Raw genomic sequence first — 14,077 nt, forward strand, 5'->3', positions numbered from 1 at the left:
CTTGGGGACCTTCAAGGAAGGAATGCTCCTCTCTCGTAACTCTACGGACACTTCCTTCGAACTCATGGCTTGGGTTTTGCTCTGACATACACTGTCAACTGTGGGACCTTATATAGACAGGCGTGTGCCTTTCCAAATCATGTACAATCAATTGAATTTACCACAGGTGGACTCCAATCAAGTTGTAGAAACATCTCAAGGATGATCAATGGAAACAGGATGCACCTGAGCTCAATTTGGAGTCTAATAGCAAAGGGTCTGAATACTTATGTAAATAAGGTATTTCAGTTTTTATATTTTTTACCTGTTTTCACTTTTTCGTTATGGGGTATTGTGTGTAGATTGCTGACTCCCCAAAAATATTTAATACTTTTTAGAATAAGGCTGTAACTGTAACGTTCCTGACCTATTTTTATGTTATTTTGATTATGTTTAGTTGGTCAGGGCGTGAGTTGGGGTGGGCATTGTATGTTGTGTGTGTTTGGTTAGTCCATGGGTGTTGTATGTGTATGGGATAGTGTTTGTTAGGTTGTCTAGTTATGTCTATGGCTGCCTAGATTGGGTCTCAATCAGAGACAGCTGTCATTCATTTGTCTCTGATTGGGAGCCAGATTTAAGGTAGCCATAGGCAGTAGGCTTTTGTGGGTGTTTGTTCCTGTGTCCTCACAGGACAGTTGAAGGTTAGTCTCATTTGTTGTTTTGTAGTTTTGTAGTGTATTGTTTTGCTGTTTTCATTAAAAGATGGCTTATTTCCCTCAATCCGCATCTTGGTCCTATCCATGCTCCTCCTCGTTTGAGGAGGAGAACAACATTGACTGCCTTTACAGAAACACCCACCATAACAGGACCAAGCGGATTGAGGAGAGAGAAAAGGAACTAAGGCACTGGACACAGGAGGAATGGTCTTGGGAGATCATGGACGGAAAGGGACCCTGGGGAAGGGTTGGAGAGAATCGCCGCTCTCGGGAGGAGAGGAAGGCAGCCACAGCCCAGGAGCGCTGGTATGAGGAGGCAGCACATAGGAGAGGCTGGAAGCCCGAGAGGCTCACCCAAAAATTTCTTGGGGGGGGGGGGGCTAAAGGGGAGTGTGGCGAAGCCGGGTTGGATACCTGAGCCAACTTCCCGGGCTTGCCGTGGAGTAAGAGGGAGTCGTACTGGTCAGACACCGTGTTATGCGGTAAAACGCACGGTGTCCCCAGTACGCGTGCTTAGCCCAGTGCGGGCTATTCCACCTTGCCGCACTGGGAGGGCTAGGTTGGGCATCGAGCCGAGTGCCATGAAGCCGGCCCAACGTATCTGGTCTCCAGTACGTCTCCTCGGGCCGGCGTACATGGCACCAGCCTTACAGGTGGTGTCCCCGGTTCGCCTGCATAGCCCAGTGCGGGCTATTCCACCTCGCCGCACTGGCAGGGCTACGGGGACCGTTCAACCTGGTAAGGTTGGGGAGGCTCGGTGCTCAAGAGCACGTGTCCTCCTTCACGGTCCGGTATATCCGGCGCCACCTTCCCACCCCAGCTCAGTACCACCAATGCCTACACCACGCACCAGGCTTCCAGTGCATCTCCAGAGCCCTGTTCCTCTTCCACGCACTCTCCATATGGTGCGTGTCTCCAGCCCGGTACCTCCAGTTCCGGTACCACGCACCAGGCCTAGAGTGCGCCACGAGAGTCCAGTGTGCCCAGTTCCTGTTCCCCGCACTCGCCCTGAGGTGCGTGCCCTCAGCCCGGTACCTCCAGTTCCGGTACCACGCACCAGGCCTATAGTGCGTCTCAGCCGGCCAGAGCCGTCCTGCCATGACCAGCCAGAGCCGTCCTGCCATGACCAGCCAGAGCCGTCCTGCCATGACCAGCCAGAGCCGTCCTGCCATGACCAGCCAGAGCCGTCCTGCCATGACCAGCCAGAGCCGTCCTGCCATGACCAGCCAGAGCCGTCCTGCCATGACCAGCCAGAGCCGTCCTGCCATGACCTGCCAGAGCCGTCCTGCCATGACCTGCCAGAGCCGTCCTGCCATGACCTGCCAGAGCCGTCCTGCCATGACCTGCCAGAGCCGTGCAGCCAGGACCTGCCGGAGTCCCTCAGCCCGGACCTGCCGGAGTCCCTCAGCCCGGACCTGCCGGAGTCCCTCAGCCCGGACCTGCCTGAGTCCCTCAGCCCGGACCTGCCTGAGTCCCTCAGCCCGGACCTGCCTGAGTCCCTCAGCCCGGACCTGCCTGAGTCCCTCAGCCCGGACCTGCCTGAGTCCCTCAGCCCGGACCTGCCTGAGTCCCTCAGCCCGGACCTGCCTGAGTCCCTCAGCCCGGACCTGCCTGAGTCCCTCAGCCCGGACCTGCCTGAGTCCCTCAGCCCGGACCTGCCTGAGTCCCTCAGCCCGGACCTGCCTGAGTCCCTCAGCCCGGACCTGCCTGAGTCCCTCAGCCCGGACCTGCCTGAGTCCCTCAGCCCGGACCTGCCGGAGTCCCTCAGCCCGGACCTGCCGGAGTCCCTCAGCCCGGACCTGCCGGAGTCCCTCAGCCCGGACCTGCCGGAGTCCCTCAGCCCGGACCTGCCGGAGTCCCTCAGCCAGGACCTGCCGGAGTCCCTCAGCCAGGACCTGCCGGAGTCCCTCAGCCAGGACCTGCCGGAGTCCCTCAGCCAGGACCTGCCGGAGTCCCTCAGCCAGGACCTGCCGGAGTCCCTCAGCCAGGACCTGCCGGAGTCCCTCAGCCAGGACCTGCCGGAGTCCCTCAGCCAGGACCTGCCGGAGTCCCTCAGCCAGGACCTGCCGCCCCTTATCCCGGTGCTGCCCCTTATCCCGGTGCTGCCCCTTCATTTAGGTGGTGTTAGTGGGAGGGTGGTCATTGGGAGGGGGATAAAGAAGCGGGGATTGATTATGGTGGGGTGGGGACCTCGCCCTCAGCCTGAGCCACCACCGTGGACAGACGCCCACCCAGAGGTGGGCAGTCTATGTTTTGTATTTCTAGGTTGGTTTTTGTGTTCGGCCTGGTATGATTCTCAATTAGAGACAGGTGTGTATCGTTTGTCTCTAATTGAGAGTCATACTAAGGCAGCCAGGGTTTCACTGGGGTTTTGTGGGTGTTTGTTCCTGTGTCCCTCACAGGACGGTTGAAGGTTAGTCACATTTGTTGTTTTGTAGTTTTGTAGTGTCTTGTTTGCTGTTGTCATTAAAAGATGGCTTATTTCCCTCAATCCGCATCTTGGTCCTATCCATGCTCCTTCTCGTCTAAGGGGGAAAACAACATTGACTGCCTTTACAGTAACATAACAAAATGTGGAAAAAGCAAAGGGATCTGAATACTTTCGATACCCAATAAAACGACTTAAGTAGTACTTTAAAATATTTTTTTACATAGACCTTTCCTGAAGTCTAATAACTAGTGGCCTCATGGGTGGAATGCTATTAATATTTTTCATAAATAATAAACATTGTGTTAAAAAAAAAGCAGAAAATCCAGTGTTTCTATGTCAAACAAGTTTTGCTATATTTCAGTCTTCTGTGTTGTATATAAACTGTAATATTGTGATGCAAACTCAAAATCTGACATGGTACAGGTGTCTACTTTTATTAAGCCCATAACAATGTGTGTGAGGTGTATACGTTTTTTTCAAAGTACATTTGTTTAAGACTACCAAGAATCACTGTGTGTGACCCTGATTTAGCTCACTGCAGCAAAGGGTTATTAAGTACTTTACACCACTGGACCTATGTGAGTGTTGTCTGTGAATGCAGCTGACAGCAATGTCTACTAGGCTATGGGCATATGTATGGGAGGTTATGGGCCCATGCTTGTGAGTGTTGTATGTAAGTAAGTGGGGATGTGTGAGTTTACATTAGTCATTTAACAGATGCTCTTATCCAGAGCGACTTACAATTAGTGCATTCATCTTAAGATAGCTAGGTGGGACAACCACATATCACAGTGTTGTGTTGTATTTGTGTGTAGCTGATAGCATACATAGGCCTATGAGTGTGGTACATAAGTAAGTATGACTGTGTGAGTGCTGTAGCCATGTAAATGTTGTATAAGAGACTGACAGCGACGGCGGGGATTGTGTTTTCCAGACAGCCCAGACACGGTGGTGTCCCCTGGCATTCCCTGGATCAGTGGGGTGAGGAGGACTTTGCTTGTACAAGCTCTTCAAGCGTGGTTGGCTTCCCGTGACGACAAGGATAAAAGGACCGCCACCGTTAAATATTCACACGTGAATGTCTGAGGGGGGCAAGGGGGGGAAACAACCCCACACACACTAACACACGCGCTCATACACACACACATTTACACATGCACGCACACACACAAACACACACACACTTAGGGGATTCAGTGTCCAACCATCTGAGGGAATCTCTCCCCTGACTTCTCAGAAGCATGTCTCTATGTGCTCTACTTCTAAAGACTTGGTTGCATTTTAAGAACAGTCTGCCTAAGTCAATCACATCATACGCCACGCTGTATGCACCAGAAGTGACATCACTACGTGTATCTTCAGACAATAACAGGAGTTTAAAATCTCCTTGCTGTATGATTTTATTGGTGTGTTGTGTGAGTACACTTTCTCATGTAAATAAAACCAGGGCAGATTGAACAGAGTAGGGAAGAAATATAACACGGAAAGACAGAATGGGGTTGCTGTTGTAAAGTGTCTAAAAAATGTTCAGAGATACTAATAGTGAGGCTAAATGCTAACAGGCTAAGCTAACTCCACCAGCCAGCTTCCAGCATGCTAATACTGAGGCTAAATGCTAACAGGCTAAGCCAACTCCTCCAGCTGGCTTCAAGCATACTAATAGTAGGCTAAATGCTAACAGGCTAAGCTAACTTCACCAGCATACTAATAGTTTATTTTTATTTATTTTTTTCACCTTTATTCAACCAGGTATGCCAGTTAAGAACAAGTTCTCATTTACAACTGTGACCTGGCCAAGATAAAGCAAAGCAGTGCAACACAAACAACAACACAGAGTTACACATGGAATAAACAAACGTACAGTCAATAACACAATAGAAAAAAATCTTTATACAGTGTGTGCAAATTAGGTAAGATTAGGGAGGTAAGGTAATAAATAGGCCATAGTGGCGAAGTAATTACAATTTAGCAATTACCACTGGAGTGATAGATGTGCAGAAGATGAATGTGAGTAGTGATACTGGGGTGCAAAGGAGCAAAAAAATTTTATAACAATATGGGGATGAGGTAGTTGGATGGGCTATGTACAGGTGCAATAATCTGTGAGCTGCTCTGACAGCTGGTGCTTAAACCTGTTTGGGCTGCAAGCTGAATATTGAAAAAACTGGAAAATGTGTGCACATTTTCAAACGGCCTCCTAAGAAACTTTTTATTTTCCAATATGCATATATTTACTACTGTTGGATAGATAACAGTCTATAGTTTCTAAAAAGGTTTGAATTGTTTCTCTAAGTCGAACAGAAATATTTTTACAGCCATTTTCCCAGCCGAATTGAGATTTCCAAAATGCGATGTGTCTCTTTAAGACCTTCTCTATAAAAGGCCGTTTGACTTGGGACCATAGAAACACGTCACACGCCTTCGTCAGGCTGTAATGCGGAAGTGAGAATTGAAAGGAGTCGAATATCTCGTCCATGGACTGAATAACACACCTTCTTGTGAGACCTGCGCAGTTAAAAAAAAATTCCGGGCGCGAAGCAGAATTTGGTCTCGGCTTCTGGAAGAAGGTAGATAACGTTGAATATGATCTCTGACTACGATATTATTTGATACATGTCACAAAATCATCCTAAAGTATGTTTTTTCAATATACTTTAATTATATTATTGCAATTTATTCTGGACTTTAGATGTGATACGACGGAAGAATTTTTTGAAGAAACGCTGAGTAGCGCCGCAATGCTATTGTGCTTGCTAACCAAAGAGGGAAATAATTTGTTCTGGAACCCAACTAAAGACTCTACTGGACATTGGACCCCGTTACAACATTCTGATGGAATATCAACAAAGATAAGACCCAATTTGGGATGCTTTTTCATATATCTGTTGAGCTGTGCTGTGCTAACTGGGCTAACTGTGCTAGGCTAGCGCTTGACCAATGCTAGTGCTGACTTATGCTAGCTTATGTTGTTAGCTAATATAACGATATATTGTGTTTTCGCTGTAAAACACTTCAAAAATCGGAAATGTTGGCTTTATTCACACGATATCTGTCTTTCATTAGCTATCCACCATATGTTTTTCTGAAATGTTTTATGAGGTGTAATTAGTAGCCGACGTTGGTGTATGTATTTTCTCTGGCTACTCCCGTCTGGATTCAGACTCTAGCTATGTGTTAGCATTTTTGGTAGCATCAATGTAAAACTGATTTATAGCTAAAATATGCACTTTTTATGAACAAAACATAGATTTATTGTGTAACATGTTATATGACTGTCATCTGAGGTAGTTTTTTCTGGGCTCTTTAGGTTGGTTTTAGTTTATTTCGGTTGGCTTGTGCATGCTACTTGAATCATAATTCATACTTCATAATCATATCCATACGTGTCTGTCCACTTTTGTATTTGGTGGTGAGCTAACATAAATATATGTGGTGTTTTCTCTGTAAAACATTTAAAAAATCGGACATGTTGGCTGGATTGACAAGATGTTTATCTTTCAAATGCTGTATTGGACTTGTTAATGTGTAAAAGTTAAATATTTTGAATTTCGCGCCCTGCAGCTGTTGTCATTGTCGTTCCGATTTCGGGCTTGCAGCCCAAACAGGTTAAAGTTAGTGAGGGAGATATGAATCTCCAGCTTCAGTGATTTTTGCAATTCGTTCCAGTCATTGGCAGCAGAGAACTGGAAGGAAAGGTGGCCAAAGGAGGAATTGGCTTTGGGGGTGACCAGTGAAATATACCTGATGGAGCGTGTGCTACGGGTGGGTGCTGCTATGGTGACCAGTGAGCTGAGATAAGGCGGGGCTTTACCTAGCAAAGACTTATAGATGACCTGGAGCCAGTGGGTTTGGCGACGAATATGAAGCGAGGGCCAGCCAATGAGAGCATACAGGTCGCGGTGGTGGGTAGTATATGGGGCTTTGGTGACAAAACGGATGGCACTGTGATAGACTGCATCCAATTTGCTAAGTAGATTGTTGGAGGCTATTTTGAAAATGACATCGCCGAAGTCAAGGATCGGTAGGATAGTCAGTTTTACAAGGGTATGTTTGGCAGCATGAGTGAAGGATGCTTTGTTGTGAAATAGGAAGCCGATTCTAGATTTAATTTTGGATTGGAAATGCTTAATGTGAGTCTGGAAGGAGAGTTTACAGTCTAACCAGACACCTAGGTATTTGTAGTTGTCCACATATTCTAAGTCAGAACCGTACAGAGTAGTGATGCTGAATGGGCGGGCAGGTGTGGGCAGCTATCGGTTGAAGAGCATGCATTTCGTTTTACTTGCATTTAAGAGCAGTTGGAGGTCACGGAAGGAGAGTTGTATGGCATTGAAGCTCGTCTGGAGTGTCCAAAGAAGGGCCAGAGGTATACAGAATGGTGTCGTCTGCGTAGAGGTTGATCAGAGAATCACCAGCAGCAAGAGCAACATCATTGACGTATACAGAGAAAAGAGTCGGCCTGAGAAGTGAAACCTGTGGCACCTCCATAGAGACTGCCAGAGGTCCGGACAACAGACCCTCCAATTTGACACACTGAACTCTATCTGAGAAGTAGTTGGTGAACCAGGCGAGGCAGTCATTTGAGAAACCAAGGCAGTTGAGTCTGCCAATAAGAATGTGGTGATTGACAGTGTCGAAAGCCTTGGCCAGGTCGATGAATACGGCTGCACAGTATTGTCTTTTATCGATGGTGGTTATGATATTGTTTAGGTCCTTGAGCGTGGCTGAGGTGCACCCATGACCAGCTCGGAAACCAGATTGCATAGCGGAGAAAGTACGGTGGGATTCGAAATGGTCGGTGATCTGTTTGTTAACTTGTCTTTCGAAGACCTTAGAAAGGCTGGGTAGGATAGATTAGGTCTATAACAGTTTGGGTCTAGAGTGTCTCCCCCTTTGAAGAGGGGAATGACCACGGCAGCTTTCCAATCTTTGGGAATCTCAGACGATACGAAAGAGAGGTTGAACAGGCTAGTAATAGGGGTTGCGCAAATTGCGGTGGATAATTTTAGAAAGAGAGGGTCCAGATCGTCTAGCCCAGCTAATTTGTAGGGGTCCAGATTTTACAACTCTTTCAGAACATCAGCTATCTGGATTTGGGTGAAGGAGAAATGGGGGAGGCTTGGGCAAGTTGCTGTGGGGGGTGCAGGTCTGTTTACCGGGGTAGGGGTAGCCAGGTGGAAAGCATGGCCAGCCGTAGAAAAATGCTTATTGAAATTCTCAATTATCGTGGATTTATCGGTGGTGACAGGTTTTCCTAGACTCAGTGCAGTGGGCAGCTGGGAGGAGGTGCTCTTATTCTCCATGGACTTTTCAGTGTCCCAGAACTTTTTGCAGTTAGTGGTAAAGGATGCAAATTTCTGTTTGAAAACGCTAACCTTTGCTTTCCTAACTGCCTGTGTATATTGGTTCCTAACTTCCCTGAAAGTTGCATATCGCGGGGGCTATTCGATGCTAATGCGATACGCCACAGGATGTTTTTGTGCTGGTCAAGGGCAGTCACGTCTGGAGTGAACCAAGGTCAATATCTGTTCCTGGTTCAAATTGTTTTGAATGGTGGCATGCTTATTTAAGATGGTGAGGAAAGCACTTTTAAAGAATAATCAGGCATCCTCTACTGACAGAATGAGGTCAATATCCTTCCAGGATACCCGGGCCAGATTGATTAGAAAGGCCTGCTCGCTGAAGTGTTTTACAGCGCGTTTGACAGTGATGAGGGGTGGTCGTTTGACCGCAGACCCATTATGGACGCAGGCAATGAGGCAGTGATCGCTGAGATCCTGGTTGAAGAGAGCAGAGGTGTATTTAGAGGGCAGGTTGGTCAAGATAATATCTATGAGGTCACCCGTGTTTACGGATTTGGGGTTGTACCTGGTAGGTTCATTGATAATTTGTGTGAGATTGAGGGCATCTAGCTTAGATTGTAGGACGGCCGGGGTGTTAAGCATGTCCCAGTTTAGGCCACCTAACAGTACGAACTCTGAAGATAGACGGGGGGCAATCAATTCACATATGGTGTCCAGGTCACAGCTGGGGGCTGATGGTGGTCTATAACAAGTGGTAACGATGAGAGACTTGTTTCTGGAAAGGAACATTTTTAGAAGTAGAACCTCAAATTGTTTGGGCACAGACCTGGATAGTATGACAGAACTCTGCAGGCTATCTCTGCAGTAGATTGCAACTCCGCCCCCTTTGGCAGTTCTATCTTGTCCGAAAATGTTCTAGATATTATAGTGAGGCTAATTGCTAACCCAACTCCTCCAGCTCAGGCTCCAGAGGGGGTCTCACCTGCAGTAGTTGTGGCTGCCAAGACCCCCCTCTCCGCTGGGGTACTTGAGGGTGTTGTAGGGGTGCTGGAAGGTCTCATTCCAGAAGAGGCATGGCTTGCCCCCAAGAATGCTCGTCTGGTTCTGGCAGCCCCTGTAGTCCCCTCCATTGGCTGTGTAACATTCTGGAGAGAAAGAGAGAGAGAGGGAGGGAAGGAAGGACGGACGGAGGGAGGGGGGAATGAGGGAAGGAGGGGGGAATGAGGGAAGGAGAGAGGAAGAGAGAGAAGGGAGAGAGGGAGAGAGATTTAACAAGTGTTCACTGTGTTTGGCATTTAGAGAGAAAGATCTATTCTGATAGAAATCCAAAGCTTGGAGTTTTTTTCAGTCATGTTTTTACATCAATGTAGTGACCTAGTCTGTTGATAATATTGAGCCAAAAGAGTAGGCTTGAATTATTAGCGTTTTACACAAATAGGATATGATCTAAATAACTGTAAGTCTTGGAATAGTTGTGTTCTTTACCCAATTAAAGATTCTAAAGATGGCCAAGTGTGTTAGATAGCTAGCGTGAGATCAATCACACAATATTACTCCAATTAATGCCCTCCAAAATTTCCCCAAGGGTCTTGAGAAACCCACTACGATGTACACAGTAAAAAAAAAACCAGGTATGGTTTGAATTTTCTGTAAAATTGTACGACAACCATATGGAGACGAGAGAGAGAGAGAGAGAGAGAGAGAGAGAGAGAGAGAGAGAGAGAGAGAGAGAGAGAGAGAGAGAGAGAGAGAGAGAGAGAGAGAGAGAGAGAGAGAGAGCGCGAGAGCAAGTGAGAGAGAGAGAGAACAAACTAAAGCATGGTTAAACAACTGCATCTCCACTCTAATGCTCAACCAGAAAAACACAAGATGGAGAAAAACACTTTTTTTCTCAGACAACAAAAGAAAGAGAAACCAAATCAACACAGCCAGTGGTGAAGGGAGTCTGATGCGCCCTCATTGCAGTGTTTCCCTGGGGCTCAGAGGGAGAGAGGAGGGTCTCTGGTCTGGCTAGCACAGACACAGGCCCTGTCTGAAAATGCATCTTAAACTCTCATCTACTTGAGGTGCAGTACAGTGAAGTATAGAGTGAAGCTCTGTCACTTTTACTGTCCATCCTGCTTGCGGTGACAGCCATATGCCCTGAGAGATAACGCTATGATGTTGGTCTCTCTCTGCTTCCCCTTTGGAGTCGAGAGTTTAAAGCTCCTTTCCTGTTCCACGCCATCGAGGGTAGAACATCATTCAGATCAGTCTATCCCTATAGACCCTCTTGAAGCAGCCCTGTACAGCTCGTTACCGGCCTGTTTGGGAAGAGACAGCAGCATCACAGAGCCTTGGAAGGACTGTTCCCAAAGTCACCCACGCAACTCAGCCCTAGATGTGTTAGTTCACAGACGAAGGAGTCAATTAGTCCTACCACTCGGTATTGGTCTCCCCTGATTCCCGTTTTCTCCTTAAGACACCTTTATCAAGTCCTCCATAAGGCTGATCTATGGAAGAACACCCGAGCAAAATAGAGCAAAAACAAAATCAAAACGACTTCAGTCACCCAGTGTTGTCTATATAGTGGTTATGGAGGTTTGATATCTGAAACACAACTTGTCTGGTGTCATTCCTTCTATGTCTCGTGCCAAAAGTAACAGGGAACGCATACAATGAATCTCCAACAACGGATTCTGCACAAATAACCACATACAATAGTTTCTGTCGTGAAACATGACGTTCTTGCAGAAGAACGAGCTGCCTCCATGTCAAACCAGGAGAGGCCTCCAGTTGCTTTCAGTGTCATATAAAAGTGGGTTTTAATTAAAGACATTTAGGCCAGGCGCAATTGTTCGGTCAGCCCTATCCACGATCCATCAACGGCATGACAGACTGACAGGCTTCACTGCTAGTAAGGAGCTGAGGGGTGTAGGGTTTCAGTAATTATGAAGCCACTCCATTGTCTGTAAACTGCAAACAGCTCCTCACTCCCCCGGTGAATTAGTTCTGCCAGTGTCTAGGTCTGCGTGGCTCAGTATCAGCCAAGCATCATAAATATACCTAGAGACTAAAGTGAAGGGGAACGAACATGTATTCATAAAAGTAGCAATCCAGCTTTATAGCATTAGGAGACGTGTCACACTCGTATGGGGAGTATAGAGAGAATGCAAACAGAGAGAGATAGCATCAGCTATCAGTCTGGCAGTCAGAGGACAGATGAGGCAGTTTAATAAGGTGGGATGAGTGTGCGTGTGTGTGCGTGTGTGTGTGTGTGTGTGTGTGTGTGTGTGTGTGTGTGTGTGTGTGTGTGTGTGTGTGTGTGTGTGTGTGTGTGTGTGTGTGTGTGTGTGTGTGTGTGTCACAGGATTCACACTGAGCAGTGTGGAGAGTTTGAGGGCCAATTCCAGTGCATTCATGAGTCACTCGTATCCCAGAGCAATCACGTCAAGGGTGCTATATTCTCATCTCCAGTCATCTCAGACAGACAGCAGTACCTTGCAGGAAGCGTTGAGGCAGAGCCTTGCATGACAAACAGGCCTCGTGTCTGTCCTTCAAACTGGACACACACACACACACACTAGATTGAAATTGAAGCGACTGACGTTATGGTGCCTGCTTTACAAAGCAATAGATCAGAAGAGAAAAGGAGAGGAACCCAACGTGACTTTGTGAAATGTCTCCCATTTGTTCAACTTTTGTGGAAGTTTACTGTTTCAGTGTTCAGTACTTGGGATACGGCTCCTGCTGTTGGCAGTCATGTCCCTACTATGGCGAAGCTATCTAACCCTTCCAGGACGAGACGGTAAATAAGACAGTGTTTTCCTAGCGGCCGGGCCAAGGGCCTGATGTGGTCTGGAGGCACCATTTGCCTGCGGTGGGAATGGGAAGTAGTGTATCTGCAGGGACTCAGAGATAATTGAGGCCATCTTAAAGATGAATGGAGTGTTTAAAAGGCCTGCGGAGGAAGGGAGGGAGGGACGCCATGCACATGCCCTTCAAATCGAAAGTTCCTCCCGCTATAAGATGAGGATAGGAAGAGAGATCCAAAAGCTGTGACACAATCCATCCACTTACTACAAGGTCTCCATCCGAAATGGTACACTATTCCTCATTTAGTGTACTACTTTTAACCAGGACCCATCAAAAATAGTGCTCTATATAAGGGAATAGGACGCTATTTGGGACATACTCCAGCTGTCCTCTTCCCCCTGATTGGTGACTATCGCCACCTCAGATCCTCTCCTCCCCCTCTCTGTCAGCATGTGACCATTCCACTCATGTCACATGACAAGGGCCTTCCTTGTGGTTGTATCATAGCCTGATGGGAAACAGAACCAGAGACCACGTCCGCATGAGCGAGAGAGAGAGAGAGAGAGAGAGAGAGAGAGAGAGAGAGAGAGAGAGAGAGAGAGAGAGAGAGAGAGAGAGAGAGAGAAGAAAAACTCTTAAATAGATGCAAGATCCTCAAATAGAAAAGTCCGGGAAAAGGGAGGAGAAAGAGGAGGATGGAGGACTCGCCCCAAACCCCAACCAGCAAAGTCTTGCTCTCGTAGGATACCACACAAACCCAAGAAGTCTTAAAAAAGGAAAGAGAGGAGGATAATTCACTGAGGGCTAATCGCCCTGTTATTATATTTGTCGGGAGTTGCGGGCTAATTACTTCCATACTAAGACTTCAAATAGTGCTCGTTGACGAGTGATGGAGAGAGAGAGAGATTGAGAGACGTATATATAGAGAGGGGGAGAGAAAGAGAGAGAGAGAGGAGAAAGAGAGAGAGTAAGAGACAGAAACAGGGAGAGAGAGAGAGAGAGAGTTGTGCCTGCTTGTGGTCATGTGATTTCATTGGTAAACAAAACAAACAAGCAGACAAACAAAGGATGTTCCTCCGTAGAGAGCTGCCAGGTCACGCTATTAATACAGCACTGGTTTGTTGTGTTAGCTATGAGCAGGGATGAAACAAAGCGCAAGATAATTACATAGGTCTGGTTCTAAAGACAGACTCTGATTTAAGGAGCATCCTCTATCCCTCTCTATATCCCTCCATCCTTCTATCCATTCCTCCATCTTTTTTGCAACCCAGTACGGAGTAACAGAGGGACAACCATAAGGACTGACTGTAGGACAGACTATATATTTTTTATTTATTTGTATTTACTTAATCTTTATTTAATTATACAAGTTAGTTAAGAACAAATTCCTATTTACAAAGACGGCCTACCAAAAGGCAAGAGGCCTCCTGCGGGGACGGGGGCTGGGATTAAAAATAAAAAAACACAACAAAACTATAGGACAAAACACACATCACGACAAGAGAGACAACACAACACTACACAAAGAGAGACCTAAGACAACAACATAGCAAGGCAGCAACACATGACAACACAGCATGGTAGCAACACAACATGACAACAACATGGTAGCAACACAACTTGCCAGCAGCACAACATGGTAAAAGCACAAAACATGGTACAAACATTACTGGGCACAGACAACAGCACAGGGCAAGAAGGTAGAGACAACTATACATCACGCAAAAGAGCCACAACTGTCAGTAAGAGTGTACATCATTGAGTCTTTGATTGAAGGAATTGAGAAAAACTTTCCAGTTTGAGTGATTGTTGCAGCTCGTTCCAGTCGCTAGCTGCAGCGAACTGAAAAGAGG

The 14,077-nt window shown here is 46.9% G+C and overlaps 1 protein-coding gene across 2 annotated transcripts in view; it reads right to left on the reverse strand.

The window, feature by feature from the left end:
• The window catches only part of kremen1 (kringle containing transmembrane protein 1), a 125,367-nt gene that overhangs the window by 75,453 nt on the left and 35,837 nt on the right, over window positions 1–14,077 (reverse strand). For both annotated transcript variants that reach the window (XM_055920391.1, XM_055920390.1), the window contains exon 2: window positions 9,412–9,574. In XM_055920391.1, the coding sequence (XP_055776366.1) occupies window positions 9,412–9,574 (163 nt within the window). The remainder of the gene's footprint in view (window positions 1–9,411; window positions 9,575–14,077) is intronic.

This window comes from Salvelinus fontinalis, chromosome 4 (assembly GCF_029448725.1).
Source record: "Salvelinus fontinalis isolate EN_2023a chromosome 4, ASM2944872v1, whole genome shotgun sequence".
NCBI lineage: Eukaryota > Metazoa > Chordata > Actinopteri > Salmoniformes > Salmonidae > Salvelinus > Salvelinus fontinalis.